At 39.7% G+C, this 20,834-nt stretch overlaps 1 protein-coding gene across 3 annotated transcripts in view; it reads right to left on the bottom strand.

Annotated features, from left to right (window-relative positions):
- Window positions 1–1,367: 1,367 nt before the first annotated feature.
- The window catches only part of RAB4A (RAB4A, member RAS oncogene family), a 51,679-nt gene continuing 32,212 nt past the window's right edge, over window positions 1,368–20,834 (bottom strand). For 2 of the 3 annotated variants that reach the window (XM_055308882.1, XM_055308881.1), the window contains exons 2-6: window positions 16,614–16,676; window positions 14,878–14,994; window positions 13,552–13,647; window positions 8,531–8,667; window positions 1,368–3,950 (exon numbers count right to left, since the gene is read on the bottom strand). In XM_055308882.1, the coding sequence (XP_055164857.1) occupies window positions 8,552–8,667; window positions 13,552–13,647; window positions 14,878–14,994; window positions 16,614–16,626 (342 nt within the window). In that variant the 5' untranslated portion in view covers window positions 16,627–16,676 and the 3' untranslated portion in view covers window positions 1,368–3,950; window positions 8,531–8,551. Of the gene's footprint in view, window positions 3,951–8,530; window positions 8,668–13,551; window positions 13,648–14,877; window positions 15,033–16,613; window positions 16,677–20,834 lie in introns of all 3 variants that reach the window. The other variant, XM_055308879.1, reaches the window with a different exon arrangement.

The raw sequence follows: 20,834 nt of genomic DNA, 5'->3' as shown, positions 1-20,834 counted from the left end.
AACACAAGACGACAGGGCTGCAGCCTGACAGCCTGGGAGAGCAGGTGGGGTGTATTACAAACGAGGAGAACACACAGTCCACACAAAGCCACAGAGGCAATGGGAAAGCAGGGGGACATTCAGAGAAGCACGAGTGTCTTATCAGAGCATCACTCTCCCCTGGAAATGGGCATACTATGTACTATGGGGTATGTAATGTACACTTATGGCCATGGAAATGAATATAATGACTTTTCTGGAAAAGGGAATAATGTGGGAGACTTACTCTGAATTACTTATATTACAAAAAAAGAGAAAACTCAATGCAAAATTATTGGAGCCCCCCCCCCCCAAGCCTACAGAAATCAGCATCCTACTTTCACACATAGTTAGCTAGGTCCTTAAATATTTAGTGAACACAATTATCTCCATGATATTTTGGAATGCAAATTTGTTTACTTAACACTAGTTTTCTTTAAAATGAAACTTAGCTATGTCGCCCAGAAGTTAGAGAAAGAAGTTGTCAGAGCAGCGGCTTATCTTTTCATTCAGTTCCCCACAGAGGTCTAAGGACGAGGTCTTCTAGCAGAAGCAGCTGAGATTACTGCAAGTTTATGACATGGCTCAACCCACCTCATACTTGGTTAGCGTAAGTCAAAGTTAAATACATTCTTCATAATGTGATACAAACACATTGAGAGGATTTAAATGAAGTATGCTTCTTGTTACTACACTGGCAGAGGTGATACTGAAAATATTTACCAACCAACATTTACCAACCGCTCTGATGCTGTGCTGGCCATGGGTAGCAGGCTGGCTGCCCGGGTGTTCCTGCCGCAGGCACGAGTGTCCCTTGCGCCAAGGTCAGCACTTCTGGTACAATTAGCCACATGCCCCGAAAATACTGTATGAAAGATGTACACTTTGTTTGTTTTTTTTTTTTAAGATGTACACTTTGCTTTCTCGTTATATGCTTGAAAACTTTATGTAACTCCAAGGTAAGAGAAACCACCATTCTTGGCTTTGTATCGGTATCTTTTAAGAAGTTCCCAATGGTATGGTGATTATATAAAATTAAAAACAAATTATTTTCAGAGATGCATACCAGATAGTTTTGGGTGCAAGGACAGATGCCTTGGAGGTTTCCAAATGCCACAGAATTGAAAAATGGGGCAAAGGTAGAGCAAACGAAGACACACACACAGATGCCCAGATCCCACTACTGCCTTCTCACAGTAAGCAGTATTTTCTAACTCGATAGGGTGATGGCTGACACTTGCTCATCAATGGGTCTTCCTGAATCTGTTGGGTGTTCTCAAATCCGTTTAAAGGTCTAAAAACAACTCCTTGAAGAATTTAATGCAATTGGAAAGTAACCAAGCAACAACTAGGACAAACTCCGATTATTTGTATATGAACGGGTAGAATAATTAGGAAAGAGGTTCACTTTACAACTGGCACACAAAAACATTACTAAGAATTCACAGGTGTTTTAAAGTCCCTCTAAATCTCCCTTCCAAAAAAAGAAAAAAAGGATAAATTTGACAGAGAATGAAGAACCACCTACTATGTTGCAGTATGAATTGCTAATGATTTAAATTTCTAATTTTAACATCAGATTCTTCATCACTCCGAATAATACTGATCTGCTAGGAATCAATGTTCCTTAAGATTTCAAAAACTCTTACATAAGTCACAAAAAACAGATTTTCAATAAAACCATTACTGATGTGACATTCTTATTTTCACTAAATACTGGACCTGTAAAAGAATAAACAACTTTAAGTCTAAATGGAGTTTAGAATATTTTTCTAGGAAGACTGAAAAAATACTTTTCTAGAAATGTGAATTAAGAAAATCCTGAAAACTTAGTAAGTTGTGGAAAATGTATGCATAACATTTACTGGACTATGATATAATAACATATACTTGGTTTTTTGTCCCTGATTCCTGGCACAGAGCTAAATTCCTGGGAACCTCAGATTTCTAGCTGGTTGGTCAGAAGCACAGGTAACTTGCTTGTTACTGACGCCTGAAGTGTGTATGTGTGTTAAGGGGCAGGGCAGACAAAGTGTGTAACCTGCAGAATCTGATACTATCTCCAGGTAGAAAATGTCAGAACTGAATTGTAGGCCACCTCACTAGCATCTCTAGAGACTCAGAGAATTGGTTGAGGGTGTTGGAAAACACTCTACTGACCAAGACTAAATTATCCTCCTTCATTTCTCTTGAAGGCCTTTATTAAGAACCACCATAGTTTGGTTCTCCAGCAACTTTTATTGGTCAAAAGATGTGGAATTATATTCAGTACCTGTGGTTTAATTAATAGGCTCATTTATAAACCAACTTAACATCTTATTTTAAAAATTCTTGCTTTTGAATAATCCACTGTGGTAGAATAGACATGCTTCTATCCCATGCAAAAAGCTGTTCAAAAATGAGCAGCCTGCAAAACTACCATAAATGAGACATTGAATCGAACGTTCTTCCAGTGAGGTCCAAGAAGTAGTTCAGTCTGAGAATTTCCTTCATATTCTGACATTTCAAAAGAAGATATCCAAAGCATTAAAAAAAAAAGCAAAATTAAAATACCTAAAACAGATACATACTGATATTTTTATCCAAGTCACTTTCCAGAGTTTGTAGCACCACTGTGCTCTGTTGATTAACTAAAACAACGAAAGCAGTGGGCAGCTTCTAACTGAAAGGCAATGAAATCTACCAATCAGTCTGCAGCTAAAAGTCACAGTGAAAGAACATATAGATGGTGAAGAATGCTTTTTAACCATTTAGCCTTAAATAATACTGTATTTCAACTTTAAAGAAAAGTTCTATTACATGTTTTTTGCATTGACATTTTAAAATATTAGAACAAGTCTTTGTAATACAATATATATTATACTTCAATATACCTTAGGTGAATTAAAAACATGTCAACTTGATAACTGTAGTAAGGCATTTAAGTATTCAGCGAAAGCTATACAGAAATTTCTTAATGAGTGGTATTCCTTTAATATTAACTTCATTTAGTGGGCTTCCTTAAAATGAAAACATAATAAAAGACTTAAAAAAGAAGCAATGACATCATACACTGAATCCCAGGAAAAGCACAGTAACAAACAAGTTTTCCAACAGGGAGACCAGATAGAGCAGCAAACCAGGAACAGGTGAGCAGCCCCAAATTACACGGTTCATTGCATTTACAGACAGCTGAAAGCAGTCAATTCCTTAGTAAGTTTGGGTAAAGATAACAGAATCCTTGGTGGTGATCACAGTGCCTAAAACACAGCAGGTACTCAGGCTATGTTTCCTGAATTGGTCTGGATGAAGATACTTTAAAATCAACAGAGTGCTGGACAGTGTAATGTTCATGGAGAAGCTTTACTTTTCATTTTATTTCCATACATGAGTAACTACTGATCTAGTATTTCAAGGGTGGATTATGTAAACACTGTGTGGACTGTGGTAGACGGAATTAAATAAGCACTGCACTGGCCATCAATGCCAGTCTTTGAATATCAGGTCATAAATATAACCAACTGTGCAACATACCTGACATGATGATCAAAGTACACCTCACCATTAACAGATTTCAGTTCATATGATTAAAAAAAATAAAATTTTAGACTGCATTTAGAGCAACATTCTATCATATCCTACATCAGATACCATGCTGTGGAGACGTATTGAGCAAGAGTATATATACAGCAAACAGTCAGGATTTAAACCAAAAGTGAAAGGGAAATATAGAACAGAAAATTTTTACATACATGTATACATCTAATGGTACTGTCCATTTAACGAGATTTATTGTTATATGATTTGCTGTGCCACATCTACGAGCTTGTGTAACACCCCAAATTATTTTTCTTCACACAAATATCTACTTCTGTATAAAGTAGAAAAAGATGGTGGTAAAAAACTTCTTCTCCAAGCTCCAACAATTGTCCCAAATACCACTGTATGAACACCTAAAAAATATTAAGAACAATTTAGAAATATGCAGAACTATAAATGTACAAATACAGCTCAAAGTTCCATAGGGACTTAGTGAATGTATCTTCCAACTTTACTTAAACTTACCTACCCTGTTAGATAATGTGGTAGGTACATAAAAAAGTCCACTGTAGTAAATGAAAAAAACAAAAGCTTTAGAAAGGTAAACTCTCCATTTGCAAATTTTATAAATAAGCCTTCTATTTTAGCAACAGACATATTTAGACTTAAATTTACCACAAAAAAAGTCTCCTTATGGATACAAAAGCAGAAAAATCTCTAACCCAATTACTCTCATCACCTACCACTCTTCTCTCTTTCTGACCAAGAACCCAAGAACCCAAGGATTTCCTATAAAGTTTAAATTCTTTCAAGCAGAACATCTTTTTTAATCGGTTTAATCTACCATTTCCTATTTGATCTGTTCTTTACTCCTTTCCTCCTCTTGCCTTCTTTTTATTCAAATTATATGTTTATTCTGTTTAAATTCTTATGTTGGCTTAATAGCCCAAACTCTGTGATGTTGCTTTAAGACTTTTTTCTTATTAAGATTTTATTTTTATTTTTTTGAGCAATTTTAGGTTCATAGCACAGGTGAGGGAAAAGTCCCAGATTTACCATATGCCCCTGCCTTCACACATGCAGAGCCTCCCCCATTATCAACACCTAGGACCAGAGAGGTACATCTGATGAAGCTACAATGACACATCACCATCATCACCCAAAGACTGTTATTTACATCGCAGTTCACTTCTGATGCCATACATTGGACAAATATATAATGACATATATCCACCATTACGGTATTATAGAGTACTTTCACTGCCCCAAATATCCTCCATGCTCTGCCTATTCATCCTTCCCAACCCCTACCCCTGACCACCAGCGGGTTTCTTTTTCTTATTGTCCTCGTTTTGCCTTTCCAGAGTGTCATATGTTGGAATCATACAGCATATCGCCTTTTCTTCAGATTGGCATCATCCATTTAGTAATATGCATTGAAAGTTCCTCTCTGCTTTTTCATGGCTTGATAGCTCGTATCTTTTCAGCACCAAATAATCCATTGCTTGGATGTACAGTTTAGTTATCCATTTGCTAAAGGCCATCTTACTTGCTTCCAAGTTTGAGTAATTATGAATAAAGCTGCTATAAACATCCATGTGCAGATTTTTATGTTTTCTTTTTTTTCTTTTTGCATAGACTCCACGCCTAATGTGGGCCTTGAACTCATGACCCTGAGAGTAAGAGTCACACGTTCTACCAGCCAGCCAGGCACCCCAGACTTTTGTTTCCAACTCCCTTGGATAAATACCAACGAGTGAGACTGCTGGATCATATTTACAGAGCATGTTTAGTTTTGTAAGAAGCTGCCACACTGTCTTCCAAAGTGGCTGTACCATTTTGCATTCCCACCAGCAATCAATGACAGTTCCTACTGCTCCACATTCTTGCTCACATTTGGTGTTGTCAGTGTCTTGTACTGTGCCTATTCTAATAAGTATGTTGTCGTGGTACCTCATTGTTGCTTTAATTTGGATTTTCCTGTCAACATCGATGGGGAGTATCTTTTCACATACTTACTGCCATCTATAGTTAGTATGCCTTCTTTGGTGAGGTGTCTGTTATAGTCTTTGGCCCATTTTTAAATTGAGTTATTTTCTTATTGTTAAATTTTAAGGGTTCTTTATATAGTTGAATAACAATCCTTCATTCGGTATCTTTTAGAGATATTTTCTCCCATTTTGTGGCTTGTCTTCTCTATCTTGTTGCCTTTCCTCGAGCAGAAGTTTTATAATAGAGTCTAGCTTATCAATTATGTTTTTAGTGGATTTAGTTGTATCATTATACCCAAGGTCATCTTAGGTTTTACATCTGGGTCTATGATCCATTTTGAGTTAATGTTTATGAAGGGTGTAAGGTATGTGTCTAGATTTTTTTTTTTTTAATGCGGATGCACAGTTGTTCTAGCACCTTTTGTTGAAAGGACTACCTTTGCTCCATTGCCTCATCTCTGCTCCTTATGCAAAGATCAGTTGACTATATTTATGAATGTATTTCTGGGCTCTCTATTCTGTTCTACTGATATATTTGTTTCTTCTTTCGTTTCTACCAAACTGTCTTGACTACCATAGCTATATGGTGTCTTGAAGTCCAGCAGCCACAGTCCTCCAATTTTGTTCTTCTTCAATCCTGTTCTTCTTCAATCCTTCAATCCTTTTGCCACTCCATATAAACTTTAGAATCAGTTTGGTTTTCCTCATATAGATCTTGTACATATTTTATCAGAATTATACCTAAATTTTTTTTAAGATTTTTAATTTATTTATTCAGAGAGAGAGAGAGAGAGAGAGAGAGAGAGAGAGGCAGAGACACAGCCAGAGGGAGAAGCAGGCACCATATAGAGAGCCTGACGTTGGACTTGATCCAGGGTCTCCAGGATCACACCCTAGGCTGCAGGCGGCGCTAAACCGCTGCGCCACCGGGGCTGCCCCCTAAAATTTTTTTGAATGCCAATGTAAACAGTATTGTGTTTTTAATTTCAAACTGCACTTGTTCATTGCTTGTATATAGAAAAGTGATTGACTTTGTATACCAACCTATATCCTGCTATATATAATCTTGCTGTATGATTGCTTAGGTAGGAGTTTGTGGATTCTTTGAGATTTTCTACGTAGAGAACCATGCCGACTGTGAACAAAGACAGTTAATTTCTTCCTTCCCTATCTGTATACCTTTTATTTCCTTTTCTTATCTTACTGCATTAGTTAGAACTTCCAGTATGATATTGAAAAGGGGTGGTGAGAGGGGATATCCTCACCCCACTTCTATTAGCAAGAAAGCTTCAAGTCTGAAGATGTTAGTGGTAGTTTTCTGTAGATGATCTTTACCAAGCTGAGGAAATTCCCCTCTAGTCCTAGTTTACTGAGAATTTTCATCATGAATGGGTGTTGGATTTTGTCAAATGATTTTTCTCTTGATAGGACCATATGATTTTTCTTCTTTAGCCCATTGCTGTGATGGATTACACTAACTGATTTTGGAATGCTGAACTAGCCTTGCAAACCTGGGATAAATCCCACTTGGAAGTGGTTTATAATTCTTTTTGTACATTGCTGGATTTGATTTGCTAGTATTTTATTGAGGATTTTTGCATCTATATTCATGAGATATTGGTCTGTAGTTTTCTTGCAATGTCTTTGTCTGGTTTTGGAATTAGGGTAATGCTGGCTTCATAGAATAAGGTAGGAAGAATTCAATCTGCTTCTCTCCTGTGAAAGAGATTGTAGAGAAATGGTGTAATTTCTTCCTTAGATGTTTGGTAGAATACACCAGGGAACCCATGTGGGCCCAGTACTTTGTTTTGGAAGATTATTAATTATTGGTTCAATTTCTTTATAGATGTAGACCTCTTCAAATTGTCTATTTTTTCTTGAATTTTGGCAAATCATGTCTTTCAAAGAATTTGTCTGTTTCTCATCTATGTTATTAAATTTGGGGGCACAGAATTATTCATAGTGTTCCTTTATTAATCTTTTAAAGTCCGTATATCTACAGTGATGTACCTTCTTTCATTTCTGATTTTAGTAATTTATATTTCCCCTTTTTCTTAATTAGCCTGGTTACAGGCTTATTGATTTTATTGATCTTTTCAAAATATCAGCTTTGATTTTATTGATTTTTCTCTATTGATTTTCTGGTTTTAATTTCATTAATTTCTGCTGTATTTTTTATTTTTTCTTCTGCCTACTTTGAATTTAATTTGCTCTTCTTTTTATAATAGCCTATGATGGACACTTAGATAACTGATTTTAGAGCTTTCTTCTTCTTCTTTTCTTCTTTTTTTTTAAAATATTTTATTTATTCATTCATGAGACACACAGAAAGGAGAAAGGCAGAGACACAGGCAGAGGAAGAGGCAGGCTCCATGCAGGGAGCCCGATGTGGGACTCGATCCCGGGACTCCAGGATCATGCCCTGGGCCGAAGGCAGGCGCTAAACCGCTGAGCCACCCAGGGATCCCCGCTTTCTTCTTTTCTAAGTATGCATTCAACATTATACATTGCCCTCTAAGCACTGAGAATGTGGGGCATCCCCCCACATTTTGGTATGTTGTGTTTTGATTTTCATTTAGTTCAAAATGTTTTTAAGTTCCTCTTGAGATTTCTTCTTTGACCCATGACTTATTTCAAAGGATGTTTAACTTCCACATATTTTGGATTTTACAGTTATCTTTCTGTTACTGACTTCTAGTTTAATTCCATTGTGGTCTAAGAGAAGACATTGTATGGTTTCTATTCTTTTAAATTTGTTAAAGTGTGTTTTATAGCCCAGAATGTGGTCTATCTTGGTGAATGTTCCATGTGAGCTTGAGAAGAATGGGTATTCCACTGTTGTTGAAAATATCTGACTTTTAATTACACAATCACCTCTGGGTTTCATAATGTAGCTACAAAAAGCAATAACAGCTTTACATTAAGCATGTGTAGAAATACTGAGTAATGAACATAGTTTAGGGTAAGAGAGTCAGCAAAGATGCTATGATGAGAGCACCTACCTGTATACTCTCATCCTGCTTCTAACAACCACATTCCTGAGCACTTGGGGCCTGTGCACGACGTGGTGACCGCAACTGTCTCAAGGCAGCATCTCCATACTGAATACCAGAGCCCATTCTTTCTGGGTCCAGCTCACCTGAGGACCAAGCAAATATATATATTTTTAAAGATTTTATTTATTTATTCATGAAAGTCATAGAGAGAAAGAGAGGCAGAGACACAGGCAGAGGGAGAAGCAGGCTCCATGCAGGGAGCCTGATGTGGGACTCGATCCCAGGGCTCTAGGATCACGCCAGCTGACAGGCGCTAAACCGCTGAGCCACTCAGGGATTCCCCTTAAAAAAGTTTTTATGTTTCTGTGATCCCAAAAATATATTAAGTGAAAAAAGCAAAATGTGGAACATGTGTATAAACAATGTTTTGAATAAAGAGGAAAAAATATATACATAGGTTTTCTTATATGGGCATAAGAATATCTTTGGAAGGAGACATAAAAAAGTGAGAATAACAGTTGACTTCAAAAAGGAGTTTTAGATGGGTTGGGGACAGGAGACAGGTAATGGAGGGAGACTTTTACTATATCTGCTTTTATATTTTTTTAATTTGGGATTATATGAATATATTATGTATACAAAGATAAATTAATAAAATTAAACTACAAAGACACCATTTCCTACCTACCCAGACTGGTATGATAATATACCCTGTGGGCATTCAGTGAAATAACCCCTTTTATTCATTATAGTGGGATTATAAATTGCTACAACCAAAATAGAAGGAATTTGACAGCCTTTACCTAAATTCCAAATGCTTATGTTCTTTAACCTAGCAATTCCACTTTTGGTAACTTATCCTATAAATACACTTCACACATAGACTGGTTAAATAAATTATGGCAATATAAATAAATGAATATTAAATATACACACGTACACATGTATATGTATGTACATATGTATACATATGTATATGGAAGTCTCTATATGTTGATATGTAATGATCTGTAGACCTAGTAGGTATAAAAGCAAGGTACAGTAGAATTTACAGCATGCTAACTTTTGTGCAAAAAAAAGAGAGGAGGAGGGGTGCCTGGGTGGCCCAGTTGGTTAACCGACTGACTCTTGATTTTTGGCTCAGGTCATGATCTCAGGGTGGTGAGACTGACCCCCGCATCGGGCTCCACTCTCAGTGAGCAGTCTGCTTCTCTCCTTTTCCCTCTCTCTGCCTTTTCCTTTGCTCACATGCATACACACTCTCTCATTCTCTCCTCTCTCTAATAAATAAATTTTTTTAAAAAAGAGGAAATAATGGTTTTTGAATCATATGAATGTGCAGCTTATTCAGAAATTTTAAAGTACTGCTGAAATACTTCAACTTAACTTAGATGTAATTATGGTTTTGATGATCTCAAAAGAAATATATCTTGAAAGTTTCATTATGAGTCAATTTATACGTACTATATCCATGGATGCAATATTAAGGTAGCAAGGTAATTAAATAAAACTTCATGCCAAGATGAATAATAACAATAAGCATAAAAATTAATAACAATTGTGTACCAAATTTAGTAAAAATTTTTTTTTGTTTGTTTTCAGATCAATAAAATCCAGGATGAACTGTCTCTGTTTTCCATCTGGGTTCCTAACCCTCTCTCCCTGCACCTCACCCAGCACCCTAGTGTCTCTGTCATCTCCTCTCCACCCTCTTCTCCTTCCCCTTCCACCTTGTTTTATCTCTCAGCATTCATACATGCTAACATTTCTTCCATCACCAAAACGTCTTTATTTTTTTTAGGATTTTATTTATTTATTCATAAGAGACAGAGAGAGAGAGGCAGAGACATAGGTAGAGGGAGAAGCAGGCTCCCCCTGGGGAGCCCGATGTGAGACTGGATCCGAGGACCCTGGGGATCATAATCTGAGGATCTGAACCAAAGGCAGACACTCAACCACTGAGCCACCCAGGTGCCCCACCAAAACCTCTTTAAATTAACCCTTTATACCCTACACTACCAGCACTTTCCTTCTCAAGAGAGGAGTCAACACTCACTCTGCTTTCTCACCTCCTTTTCATTCTCCTCACTTGCTGCCTTCTATTTTCATAATTCTACTGGAGCTGTTCTTGATAAAGACACCCAATGACTTCCTATTACCCACCCCAGTGGGTATTTTTTTAGCGTAGTTCTTAGCTGAGGAGACTGTTCTCTATTGCGCTGATAGTGAACAAGTCTTTGACTCATCATTTTGGCTGAAATGATGCCCACTTTCCCCTGGCTCTTTCCATACATCTCTAACAATTTCCTTCTCTTTCTCTTTTGTAGGTTCCTCTTCTTCTTACTCTGTCTCTAAGATTCCACTTCCATCACTGTTTTTCTCACTTTTAGCTGCTCTCAGATTATCATATTTCTTCCACAGTTTCAACTACTCCTATATCCTGATGGCTCCCAATGTGTACCGCCAGTCCAGACTTCTCCCCAGAGCTTAAGAGATAATTCCACGGGCTTGTGCCAGTGGTACTGCAAAGGGAACACATCCAAAACAGAAACATCCATATTCCCTTGAACCTACTTATCCTCTGGTTCAATGACATTTCTTTACCGAATTACCCTAGTGTGACATCTAGCTACCCATGGTTCCTCATGCCTTCCTGACCCCATCTCACCACTTCCCACCTCAAAACCAACTGCTCTGCCCTACTATTTAGCATATGAGTTATATGATGCTACTACCAAAATATTTCTTAGATTTATCTGTATCTTTTCATCTCTAATTCACATCCTCCTTAAAGCTCTAATCAGTCTTTTACTTGGATTATTAAAAAATGCCTTAATTGCCATCCTGGTCTCCAGTCTTGGTTCTTTCAATCTGTCTTCAACATGGCCACCAACATACATGATTTATCTCAAGTTCCAACCTGACTATATCAGTCACTGCTTACCATCCTTGAATAGCTTTCTGCCCTCTACAGCAGTGGTTCTCAGTCTTGGATTAACAGTAACATCAGTCACAGAAGAGGGCTTTTATTTTTTATTTATTTTTAAAGATTTTATTTATTTATTCATGAGAGACCCACACAGAGAGAGGCAGAGACACAGGCAGAGGGAGAAGCAGGCTCCAAGCAGGGAACCCGACATGGGATTCGATCCCAGGACTCCAGGATCACGCCCTGGGCCAAAGGCAGGCGCTAAACCCCCAGAAGAGGGCTTTTAGAAATGCTGATGCCTAGACCATACTTCAGCCCAATTAATCAGCATCTTGAGAGGTGGGGGCTGGGATCTGAATTTTCATACATCCCAGGAGACTCTAGTGTACAGCCAGGGTTGAGACTCAGTAACCCACAAGATAAAGTTCCAGATCCTTGATGAGGATCACTAGCCTGGCTTCTGCTTCTCTCCAACCTTCTCATCGGCCATCCCTCACCGTAGTCTCTCTGTTCTAGTGATTTCAATTTTCCAGTCATTTTCTGCCAGCCTCAAATCATGCTATCCCCCCTCTGGAGGACTACCCTCTCCTCCTCACTCCCTCAGCCAGCTCACTCTTCCTTACACTGTCAAAGATGAGTTCAGCTGTCACCTCCTCTTGGAACTCTGCCTGACACTACCTCTGTGACCTGGCTGGGCAGGTTCCCCTTCTCTGTGTCACCCAGGATCCAATGACCCCCTCAATTACTGTACCTTTTTTTTTTTAAGGATTTATTTATTTATTCATGATAGACACAGAGAGAGAGGCAGAGACACAGGCAGAGGGAGAAGCAGGCTCCATGCAGGGAGCCCAACGTGGGACTCGATCCCTGGTCTCCAGGATCGCACCCTGGGCCAAAGGCAGGCGCTAAACCACTGTGCCACCCAGGGATCCCTCAATTACTGTATCTACCACACCGTATTATAATTATCTTTTGATGTCTCCCATGAAAGACAGTTTCTTGAGGGCAAGGGTTACAATTAAATCATTTTTGGGGATCCCTGGGTGGCACAGCGGTTTAGCGCCTGCCTTTGGCCCAGGGTGCGATCCTGGAGACCCGGGATCGAATCCCACGTTGGGCTCCCGGTGCGTGGAGCCTGCTTCTCCCTCTGCCTGCATCTCTGCCTCTCTCTCTCTCTCTCTGTGACTATCATAAATTAAAAAAAAAAACATTAAAAAAATCATTTTTGTATCCCAGCACCTGACAAAGAACAGATATTCATATATTTAAGTGCATCAATTAAAAAGTGAATGTCCAGGGAGCCCGGGTGGCTCAGTGGCATCTGCCATCAGCTCAGGTCATGATCTCAGGGTCCTGGGATCAGGATCCTGGAATCTAGCCTGCTTTCCCTCTGCTTGTGCTTACTCTTGTTATCTCTCTCTCAAATAAGTAAATAAATAAATGTATATCTCAAATAATTAAGCAAGTAAGTAAGTAAACAACAACAAAGTTAATGTCCACATATAATTTTGGTAATATTTAAAGAAGACTCAACTTTAATAAATGACGATTATATAGTACTGTCAGCTGTCTAGATTAGGGTTATTTTAAATTTATTTTTACTGAAGCAACAAATATAATAACAAAACAGGTTATTACTGAGGCATTCTCAGTTGGCTTCAGAAATAATTTCTTCATGATGCCCAAGCTGTAAGTACCAGCGTCACATATGTACCCATAATTTCCTTAACGTCACACAGGCAGGTCCCCATCAGGCCACAGAACCACTGGCCCAGCAGGGCTAGCAAGCTGCTGACAGAGAGTGGACAAAGATCCAATCATCCTCCTGTAAGCAATGGATCCATGAAAGGCCATGGTTCTAAAAGCATACCCTCCCTGAAACCCTGTCTGCCCATCCTTTCACCAGTGGCTCATGGAGGGGTGGGCTTTCACCTCCGCCATGTAGATAAGACCTTCAAAACCATAAGTGACCATTTTAGGTTGGCAGGTGAAGAGAGAAATGCTCTTTGACCAAATCACTCCTAAAAAATTAAAAAGTGATACTTAGCTAGAGAGTAAAATATGCTGAAGAAAAGTTTATTAATGGAAAGCCTTTTACCTGATTCAATTTTGTTAAGTATTTTTCTTGCACATTGTACAAAGGCCTCTTCCACATTCTCCCCCGTTAGTGCACTTGTTTCCAAAAACATCAGTTCTAAAAGTGACATCAAATAAAATGTGAAGGCATGTTTAGAAGATAATCACAACTGAAGTACTGACAGCCTGTTTAGTATTCTCTTCAAATAGCAGGCAAAATGGAATTTATTACTTAAAAACCACATATTTCTGTAAATACAGAATCAATAAATGTCAGTATATTTTTTTAACTGTTAGGAGAATTCTCAGCCTTTCTAAAAAGTGATGGGTATCTTGTGCTGGCACTTAAGTCTATTGGAAGGAAGTACTGGTATTAAATCCTGGTAAGGAAGCAGGCTGCCTGCAGCAGCTCAGCTGTCGATCCAAGATGAATATTTTCCACTCTTCATGTCACCACAAATACAACTGACAAGTCTATCATTTTAGGAGGGTGACTACACTGCAGGTTGTCATTCTGATGGTGAAGAGGTCCTCTATGAATTAATACTTTCCTTATCTACCACTGTACTTACTAACCCAGCAGAAAGGCTGACTCTCCTTGCTTCTGTATTTCTAAATGGCTTCTTTACAAATTCATGGTGGCTTATGATTTTGTCACATGCTTATTTTCTTAGCATAAAACCAGTCAATTTGTAAGAATATAATCTGGTAGTCCTAGAGTCCAACTGAAAATTGATACTAGGATATTTTAGTTCTTGACTGGTTCTAAAAATTAAAATTGTTTAAAATGTCTGAATTCCGATCATTCTGTTATCTATAAGCAACCATTAATTTTATGTGTCATCCTTTGGTATTCCATATGAAAATTCAGAGAATTTTCAAAGGCATATAATCAAATAACTTAAATTTAATGTAAGTAAAATAAAACCAATAAGCCCAGTATTTCTTCCACTGCTTTCCCTTTCTATTTAGATCTAACATTTCACCAACTTAGCTCCTTATTATATTAGAAAAAAGACAAGACATCATGCGATTAGGACCTTTAAAAATTATTGTTATAAACTTCACTTTAGATCAAAGCCTGTGTAATTCAAAGGCCCTAGACCAAAAAGTCACTATAGGATATTGGTACATTTGCTTTTATCATAATAATAACTTTGGTAGGTGGCCTGCAATATAGTGAAAATATGTTGAATAAGTCTAATTGCACTCAACACAATAGGAAATTTCACATTTCTTAAAAATGGTTTTAATCTTAAAATTCTAGTAGCTGTTATAAACTCAAAGCAATGTTATTATCTTCAAATCAGCCCATTTGAGAAGCAGTAATAGGTAAAAAATCACTTGCCATTTTCTTGGGCAAATCTGGAGGCTTCTAAGAAAGTAACTTCACGATCTGCGTCCAGGTCCTTCTTGTTTCCACAGAGGATGATCACGATGTTCTGACTTGCTAGCATTCTGGCATCTGTTAACCAATTAGTAAGCGCATTGTAGGTTTCTCGGCTGCGTAATATAAGATTGTGAAAATAGCACATGTATTTTATAAAACTAGCAACTCTTTCCAGTCATTCACACTACTCACACTGCTTTTACATACGTCAGGGTAACGTCGACAACCTTTAAGGTGACTCAGGTAACTTGCATGCCCAGTTATACATCATACCACAGGGTTTGTTGGTTTTGTTTACAGAAAAATGAAACAGCAAGCCAGATATTTAGCTGTTTGTTTTTGCCCAATTGGGGTGCCAAAAGGAAAGAGAAGTTCCTTAATTTGTTTTGCAAATATTAATTGAGCTCTTAAGTCTTAGCTCAATTATGTGCAACATGGGTAAGCAAGATCTAACACCTGTTGCCATTTAGCAGATCTGTGCAATATGGTGGTACTGTTTTGTAGGAATTTATTACATTCTTTATAAGGACTCTGTGACACAGAATCTATCTCCCCTTTCCATGAGAAACCTGAACCCAGAGAGTTTAATTAAGTTGCCCAGCCATACCAGGAGCCAGTGGCACAGCCAGGCAGAACTTAACCAGGTCTATCTAACTCCAGGACCAACTCTGAGATCCGCTGCTTTCAGCTCTGATACTTTCAGTATATGTATATACTGCTCTGCAGGCATGCTTAGACAGCCTAAGGACTTCATACATTAACAAGCTGAGCTTTTCACACTGTGAGCAAGTACAGCAGGGCTGGGCCAGGAGCTGCACACCTTCTTGCCACAGTGCCTCATCCCGAACACGCAGACTGGGTATGTGTTGCAGCAACAGAGTAACACCCTCTCAGCTGTGCAAGTTTCCAACCCAGAGAGAGCCACCAGATGGTGGGGTATAGATGACATTTTAACACTGGGATCAGCGCTGTCTGAGGGGGACTTCCACAAGGACAAGAATGTGCCGTAACCCATAGTGTCCAATACAGTAGCCACCAACCACATGTGGCTGAGTGCTCAAGATGGGGCAAGTGAGACCAAGGAACTAAGTTTTTAATTTAATTCCTGATATGTGGATGATAGCTACACACAGAAGAGTGCACTCAGATTCTTAGGATGTGCCAAGAGCTTTATATTAACCAATTTAATAACCGGAAAATCTCATGAGTATAACACGATCATCATTATTCCAGGTAACAGATAAGGAAACAAAAGTCCAGATGGCTAGAGCACGTTGCCCGGGGACACCACACAGCTAGTGATCTGGAACTGAGGTTTGAACCTAGGCAATCAAGGCCCACAGCCTGTGCCCTTGACTTTCATCAATGTCAACTACTTCTAATAATTTATCACATATAAACTTTCACTTTGTGAACCGTGAGAAACATGTCACATGCTAAAAAAAATAATGAAACACTAGGGATGCTTTAATATCTAAAGGTTCACCAGCAGATTTCCTCATACAGTTAAGTAGTAGTAGGGGTTAGCTCGAACTCCACTCAGACCCCAAATGAAAGGGCTGAGGGGATTCCAGATTCCCAGCCATACTGCCTAGCCTGACACACAAAACACACACATGTAGGTGAGCCTTGGGAAGACCAGACTCTGTGGCCACAGGCCCAAGCTGCTTCTTCCATGGGGGTCTTCATATTACCTGGTGATGTCATAGACGAGGAGAGCTCCTGCAGCACCTCTGTAGTAACTTCTCGTCACAGACCTGAAAGAATTACACTGCTTTTATTTTCAGCCAATTGAGATCCTTTACTACTGAGCACCATCATCTACTTTACTTTGTAAATCTCGACATGGGGACAGGCATTGCTTAAAACAGAAATGATTCAGACATTGGAATGTACGTATGAGGGGCTCTTCTGTCTGAAATCATGTCATAGAAACACTGGGTAGCACTGGGGAGGTGGGGACATTAGGCTGAGGCATGAGGCATGTATGACATTTTCTAGCAGGTAAATGAAGCTCTCCCACAGAACTTAAGATTATCTTGAATTTACAAAGAGGGGTAAAGTGTCTTAAGAGAGCTAGATGGACACTAAGCATTTAGCAATCCCACTCTGCTTCCTCTGGGGGTTCCAGACCTTCCCCACGCCCCTGCAGAACTGCCCCTGCTCTTTCTCAGGGAACAGGAATGCCCTTGGATGGGAATACGCTCATCTTCCAACAGAGAACCATAGATACCCTGCCCTGTACTCACCTTCTGCCCCCTCCCACTCCTAACGAGGAAGCACAGCTTTGTGCACCTTACCTATTTTACCTATCTCCACTAAGGACCTCAGAAGACCTAGCCATTCTCACAGTCGTGAGGATCAGTAACGCTTTCTCCCCTGTATTATCAGTCTCTTCTTCTTGGCTAGATCTTTCCCCATTAGCAACATAAAATGTGCTCTGGTACTTCCCATCTTAAAAAACAAGAAGCTATGCAGCACGATCCTTCAGAGCTCGTTTCTGCATCCACGTTCCACCAAAGAGTTGTCTCTGCCAGCTGTTTGCTCTGCTCTGCTGTGTCCTCTATGCCGTGTCTCTGAGTCCAGCGGCATTTCTTGGTTCTCATCCCCTCACCTTGCCTTGTCCCTCCCTGAACGTCTCCTTTGCTCTGCTTCTGCAGCCACAACCTCCTCCTCTCTCACTGGTCAGCTCTCCTTCTACAGCCCTGGGTCATTCTTCAGAGCCTGCCCTCTTTGTACTGCAGTTCCTCAGTGCTAGGGCTCAGTCCTGGGTTTTCTTTTCTACTCACACCTTAAATTAAATGATCTTTGGCTCAGACTACTTCCTTGTAAAACTACTTATAAGATTCAGCTGCTGCCCCAACATCTCCATATGACTGCCTACTGAACATATCCTACTTAATATTTATAATACAGAGTATTTTGGTTTCCAGATTGCAGGTCCATCCTGGTTTGGGGACCATGGCCTCACCATCCCTCTATTTGTACAGCCAGAAAGCTCTGCTCCTCACCTCCTCTGTTGCCTATCTCCATACTGGACCCATCAGTCAGGTTTTATCTCGCTAACTGAACATATCCTATATTGTGCATGTCCTTCCATCTTTACTGGTACCATCATAATCCAAACCACCAAGTCTCTGCCTGGACCCTTGCAGTCACCTATAGCTGGTATCCCCACTGCCATGCATGTTCCCACTACCACCTATGTCCCTTGGTCCATTTTCCTGAGCAACCAAACTCCTTATTAAGACCTACAAGGCTCCCTGTACTCAGGGGCTAGACATTGAGTTCAATTGCCCATAGGCAATGATTTAATCAATCCTGCTTACCTATTGAAACCTCCATAAGAAACACTAAATGATGGAGTTCCGAGAGCTTCTGAGTTCATGAACATGTGGAGGTGCTGGGAGGGTAGTACACCCACAGAGGGCATGGGAGCTCAGCACTCAATTCCAATATCCATTGCCCGATGTATCTTTGGCTATTCCTGGGTTGTATCCTTTATAATAAACTGGCAAGAGTATATACAGTGCTTTTCTAAATTCAGTGAGTCTTTCCAACAATTTATTGAATCTGAGAGATGGGTCATGGGAACCTGTGAATTTGCAAAAGTGAGCGTGGCCTGGACACCAACTTTGTGACCGGTGTATGAAGTGGGAAGAGATCTGATGCTAATACCAGAGAATCAGAATTGAGGTGAATTACTGGACACAAAGCTGGTGCTGGAGAATTGGAGAACTGGTATGGAAAACCCCGCCCCCCCCCCCATTTGGTGTCAGCTAACAGGTACCACAGAACATTGTCTACTCAGGGCAAAAAGGAAACTGGGGACCTTATCAAAAATAAACAAAAGGACGCATTATAACTTTGATACTTTGAAAAGGGCATCTATTTTCAAATGTATTTTTAGTTCCTAAAACTCCCAAGGCAGATGGGTAGCCTGAAGCTTCCCCTTGCTACGTTTAGACTGCTCTGCAGATGGGCACGTGCTTTCAGAAATGGAAGAGAGGCGTAGCCCGAGAAGGATCAGGTCATTCGTTCTTCCTGGGGTCATCTCTCTGAATGGGGGGAGGCCTCTTTTCCACATATGTTAAGAAGCAAATCTTTTCCTATTTTAGTTTCTAGGAACTACCTAGTATCAAGTTTCTAGAGAAAGAGGTATGTAAGAGTTCTTCTCGAGATAAACTAAATTATATCTACTGCTGAATCACTTATTTTAAAACACTGTAACTTGACATATGGTGCCTAACAAATTACTCAAGTATACAATTAAAGCTAAATGCTCAATAAGAATACTTTTTTGAGTTATTTAATTTTTTCAAAAGTAATTTTATTTTTTTATTATTATTTTTTTAAACAGCACATTTTATTTATTTATGATAGTCACACACACACACAGAGAGAGAGAGAGAGAGAGAGAGAGGCAGAGGGAGAAACAGGCTCCATGCACTGGGAGCCCGATGTGGGATTCGATCCTGGGTCTCCAGGATTGCGCCCTGGGCCAAAGGCAGGCGCCAAACCGCTGCGCCACCGTGGGATCCCTCAAAAGTAATTTTAACCAGAGTAATACAAGTACATAGTTTGAAAAGAAAATATTGCCAACAGGCTCAACATGAAAGTCTGCAGTCTCCTGCCCCACTCTTCCCTGGAAGCCCCACTCCCAAGGCCTTCGAATTTTATTTTTTCCCCTGAATGAAGTCATTAACACAATACACGCTGAATATCTATGTGCTAGATTCTACTCTGGGCTTTGGAGAACAACAACAACAAAAAATAAAAACATCCCTACTTTAATGGAACTTACTTTCATTTTTTTGGTATATGCTTCCCTATTTCTATAAAATGCTTATGAAACTCTTTGACTTATGAGTTTCAGGGTTCTCTGCTTACCTGCTTTGATAGGAATCTAGGTCACTCACACCCTCCCAGCCCCCTCCCTCCATCTCCTCCTCCTGTCAGCTGCACCCTCTCCCGAGGGCCACCCTGTGACACTTGTCCTTTCTCTTCTCCCTAGCCGGGGCCATCTGGCTGGACTGCATCGTCCTCTTTCAGGCTTTACCTCCTTATATTGAAGAAGTATATCCTCCTGAAGTTTCTAAGAAAGAATATGTGAAAGATAAACTTTGTTTCCCCTATTCTAGAATATCTAAAGGTTTTCTGACTTTATTCTCACATCTGATTGATAGTTTGGCTAAGTTGAGTATTTAAGGTTGGAAAGGAACTTTTCATGCTGAGTTAGAAAGGCAAGGCTTCAGTATCTTCTAGCTTCCTGAAGTTGCTGTTGAATGGTAAAATGCAATTCCTCTTTCTATCCTTCAATGTGACCTGTTTTCCTTCTTAGGATCTTTTTGCATCTTTACTTCATCTTTGTCCTCTGAAATTTTACATGACATAAATAAGTGAGATTTCCCCCCATTCATTTGTATTTGGTGTAAGGTGGGCCCAATATATCTGGGATCTCACTTCTTTGGTAGAAAATTCCAGAGATTGGGCTGTTTTATTGGGGAAGCTAACACATTAGTATATTTAGACCTTTCCTCTGGAGCTCTTCATTTTTCCGTAGAGAGAAACTGTTTCTCCTGTCTGAGAGTATGTATACCCCTGGCTGCCAGCAACCAGGGTGTGTGTGTTGTGGAGGGGTGGGGGTGGGTCAGGAGTCGCAGACTTGCACTAACATCCCTCTTTTCAGTCCTTCCCTCATCCCTGTCTGTCCTCCGCTGCTGTGCCTTTGGACTTTGTGTCTTGACCCTGTTTCAACTCAGATACTGAACTTCTCACCGCATGGGTGTGTGCACACACATATGTAAACACCTTCACCCTTCCTCCTGCAGAACCTAATGCTTCCACATCCTGACCTCTTCCAGGATTCAGAGGAACTGACCTCCAGCTCACTGGCTTTCCCCCTTCACAGATAC

Source organism: Nyctereutes procyonoides, unplaced genomic scaffold (assembly GCF_905146905.1).
Source record: "Nyctereutes procyonoides isolate TBG_1078 unplaced genomic scaffold, NYPRO_anot_genome, whole genome shotgun sequence".
In the NCBI taxonomy this organism is placed as follows: domain Eukaryota; kingdom Metazoa; phylum Chordata; class Mammalia; order Carnivora; family Canidae; genus Nyctereutes; species Nyctereutes procyonoides.
This window is presented reverse-complemented; position numbering and strand designations above follow the sequence as displayed.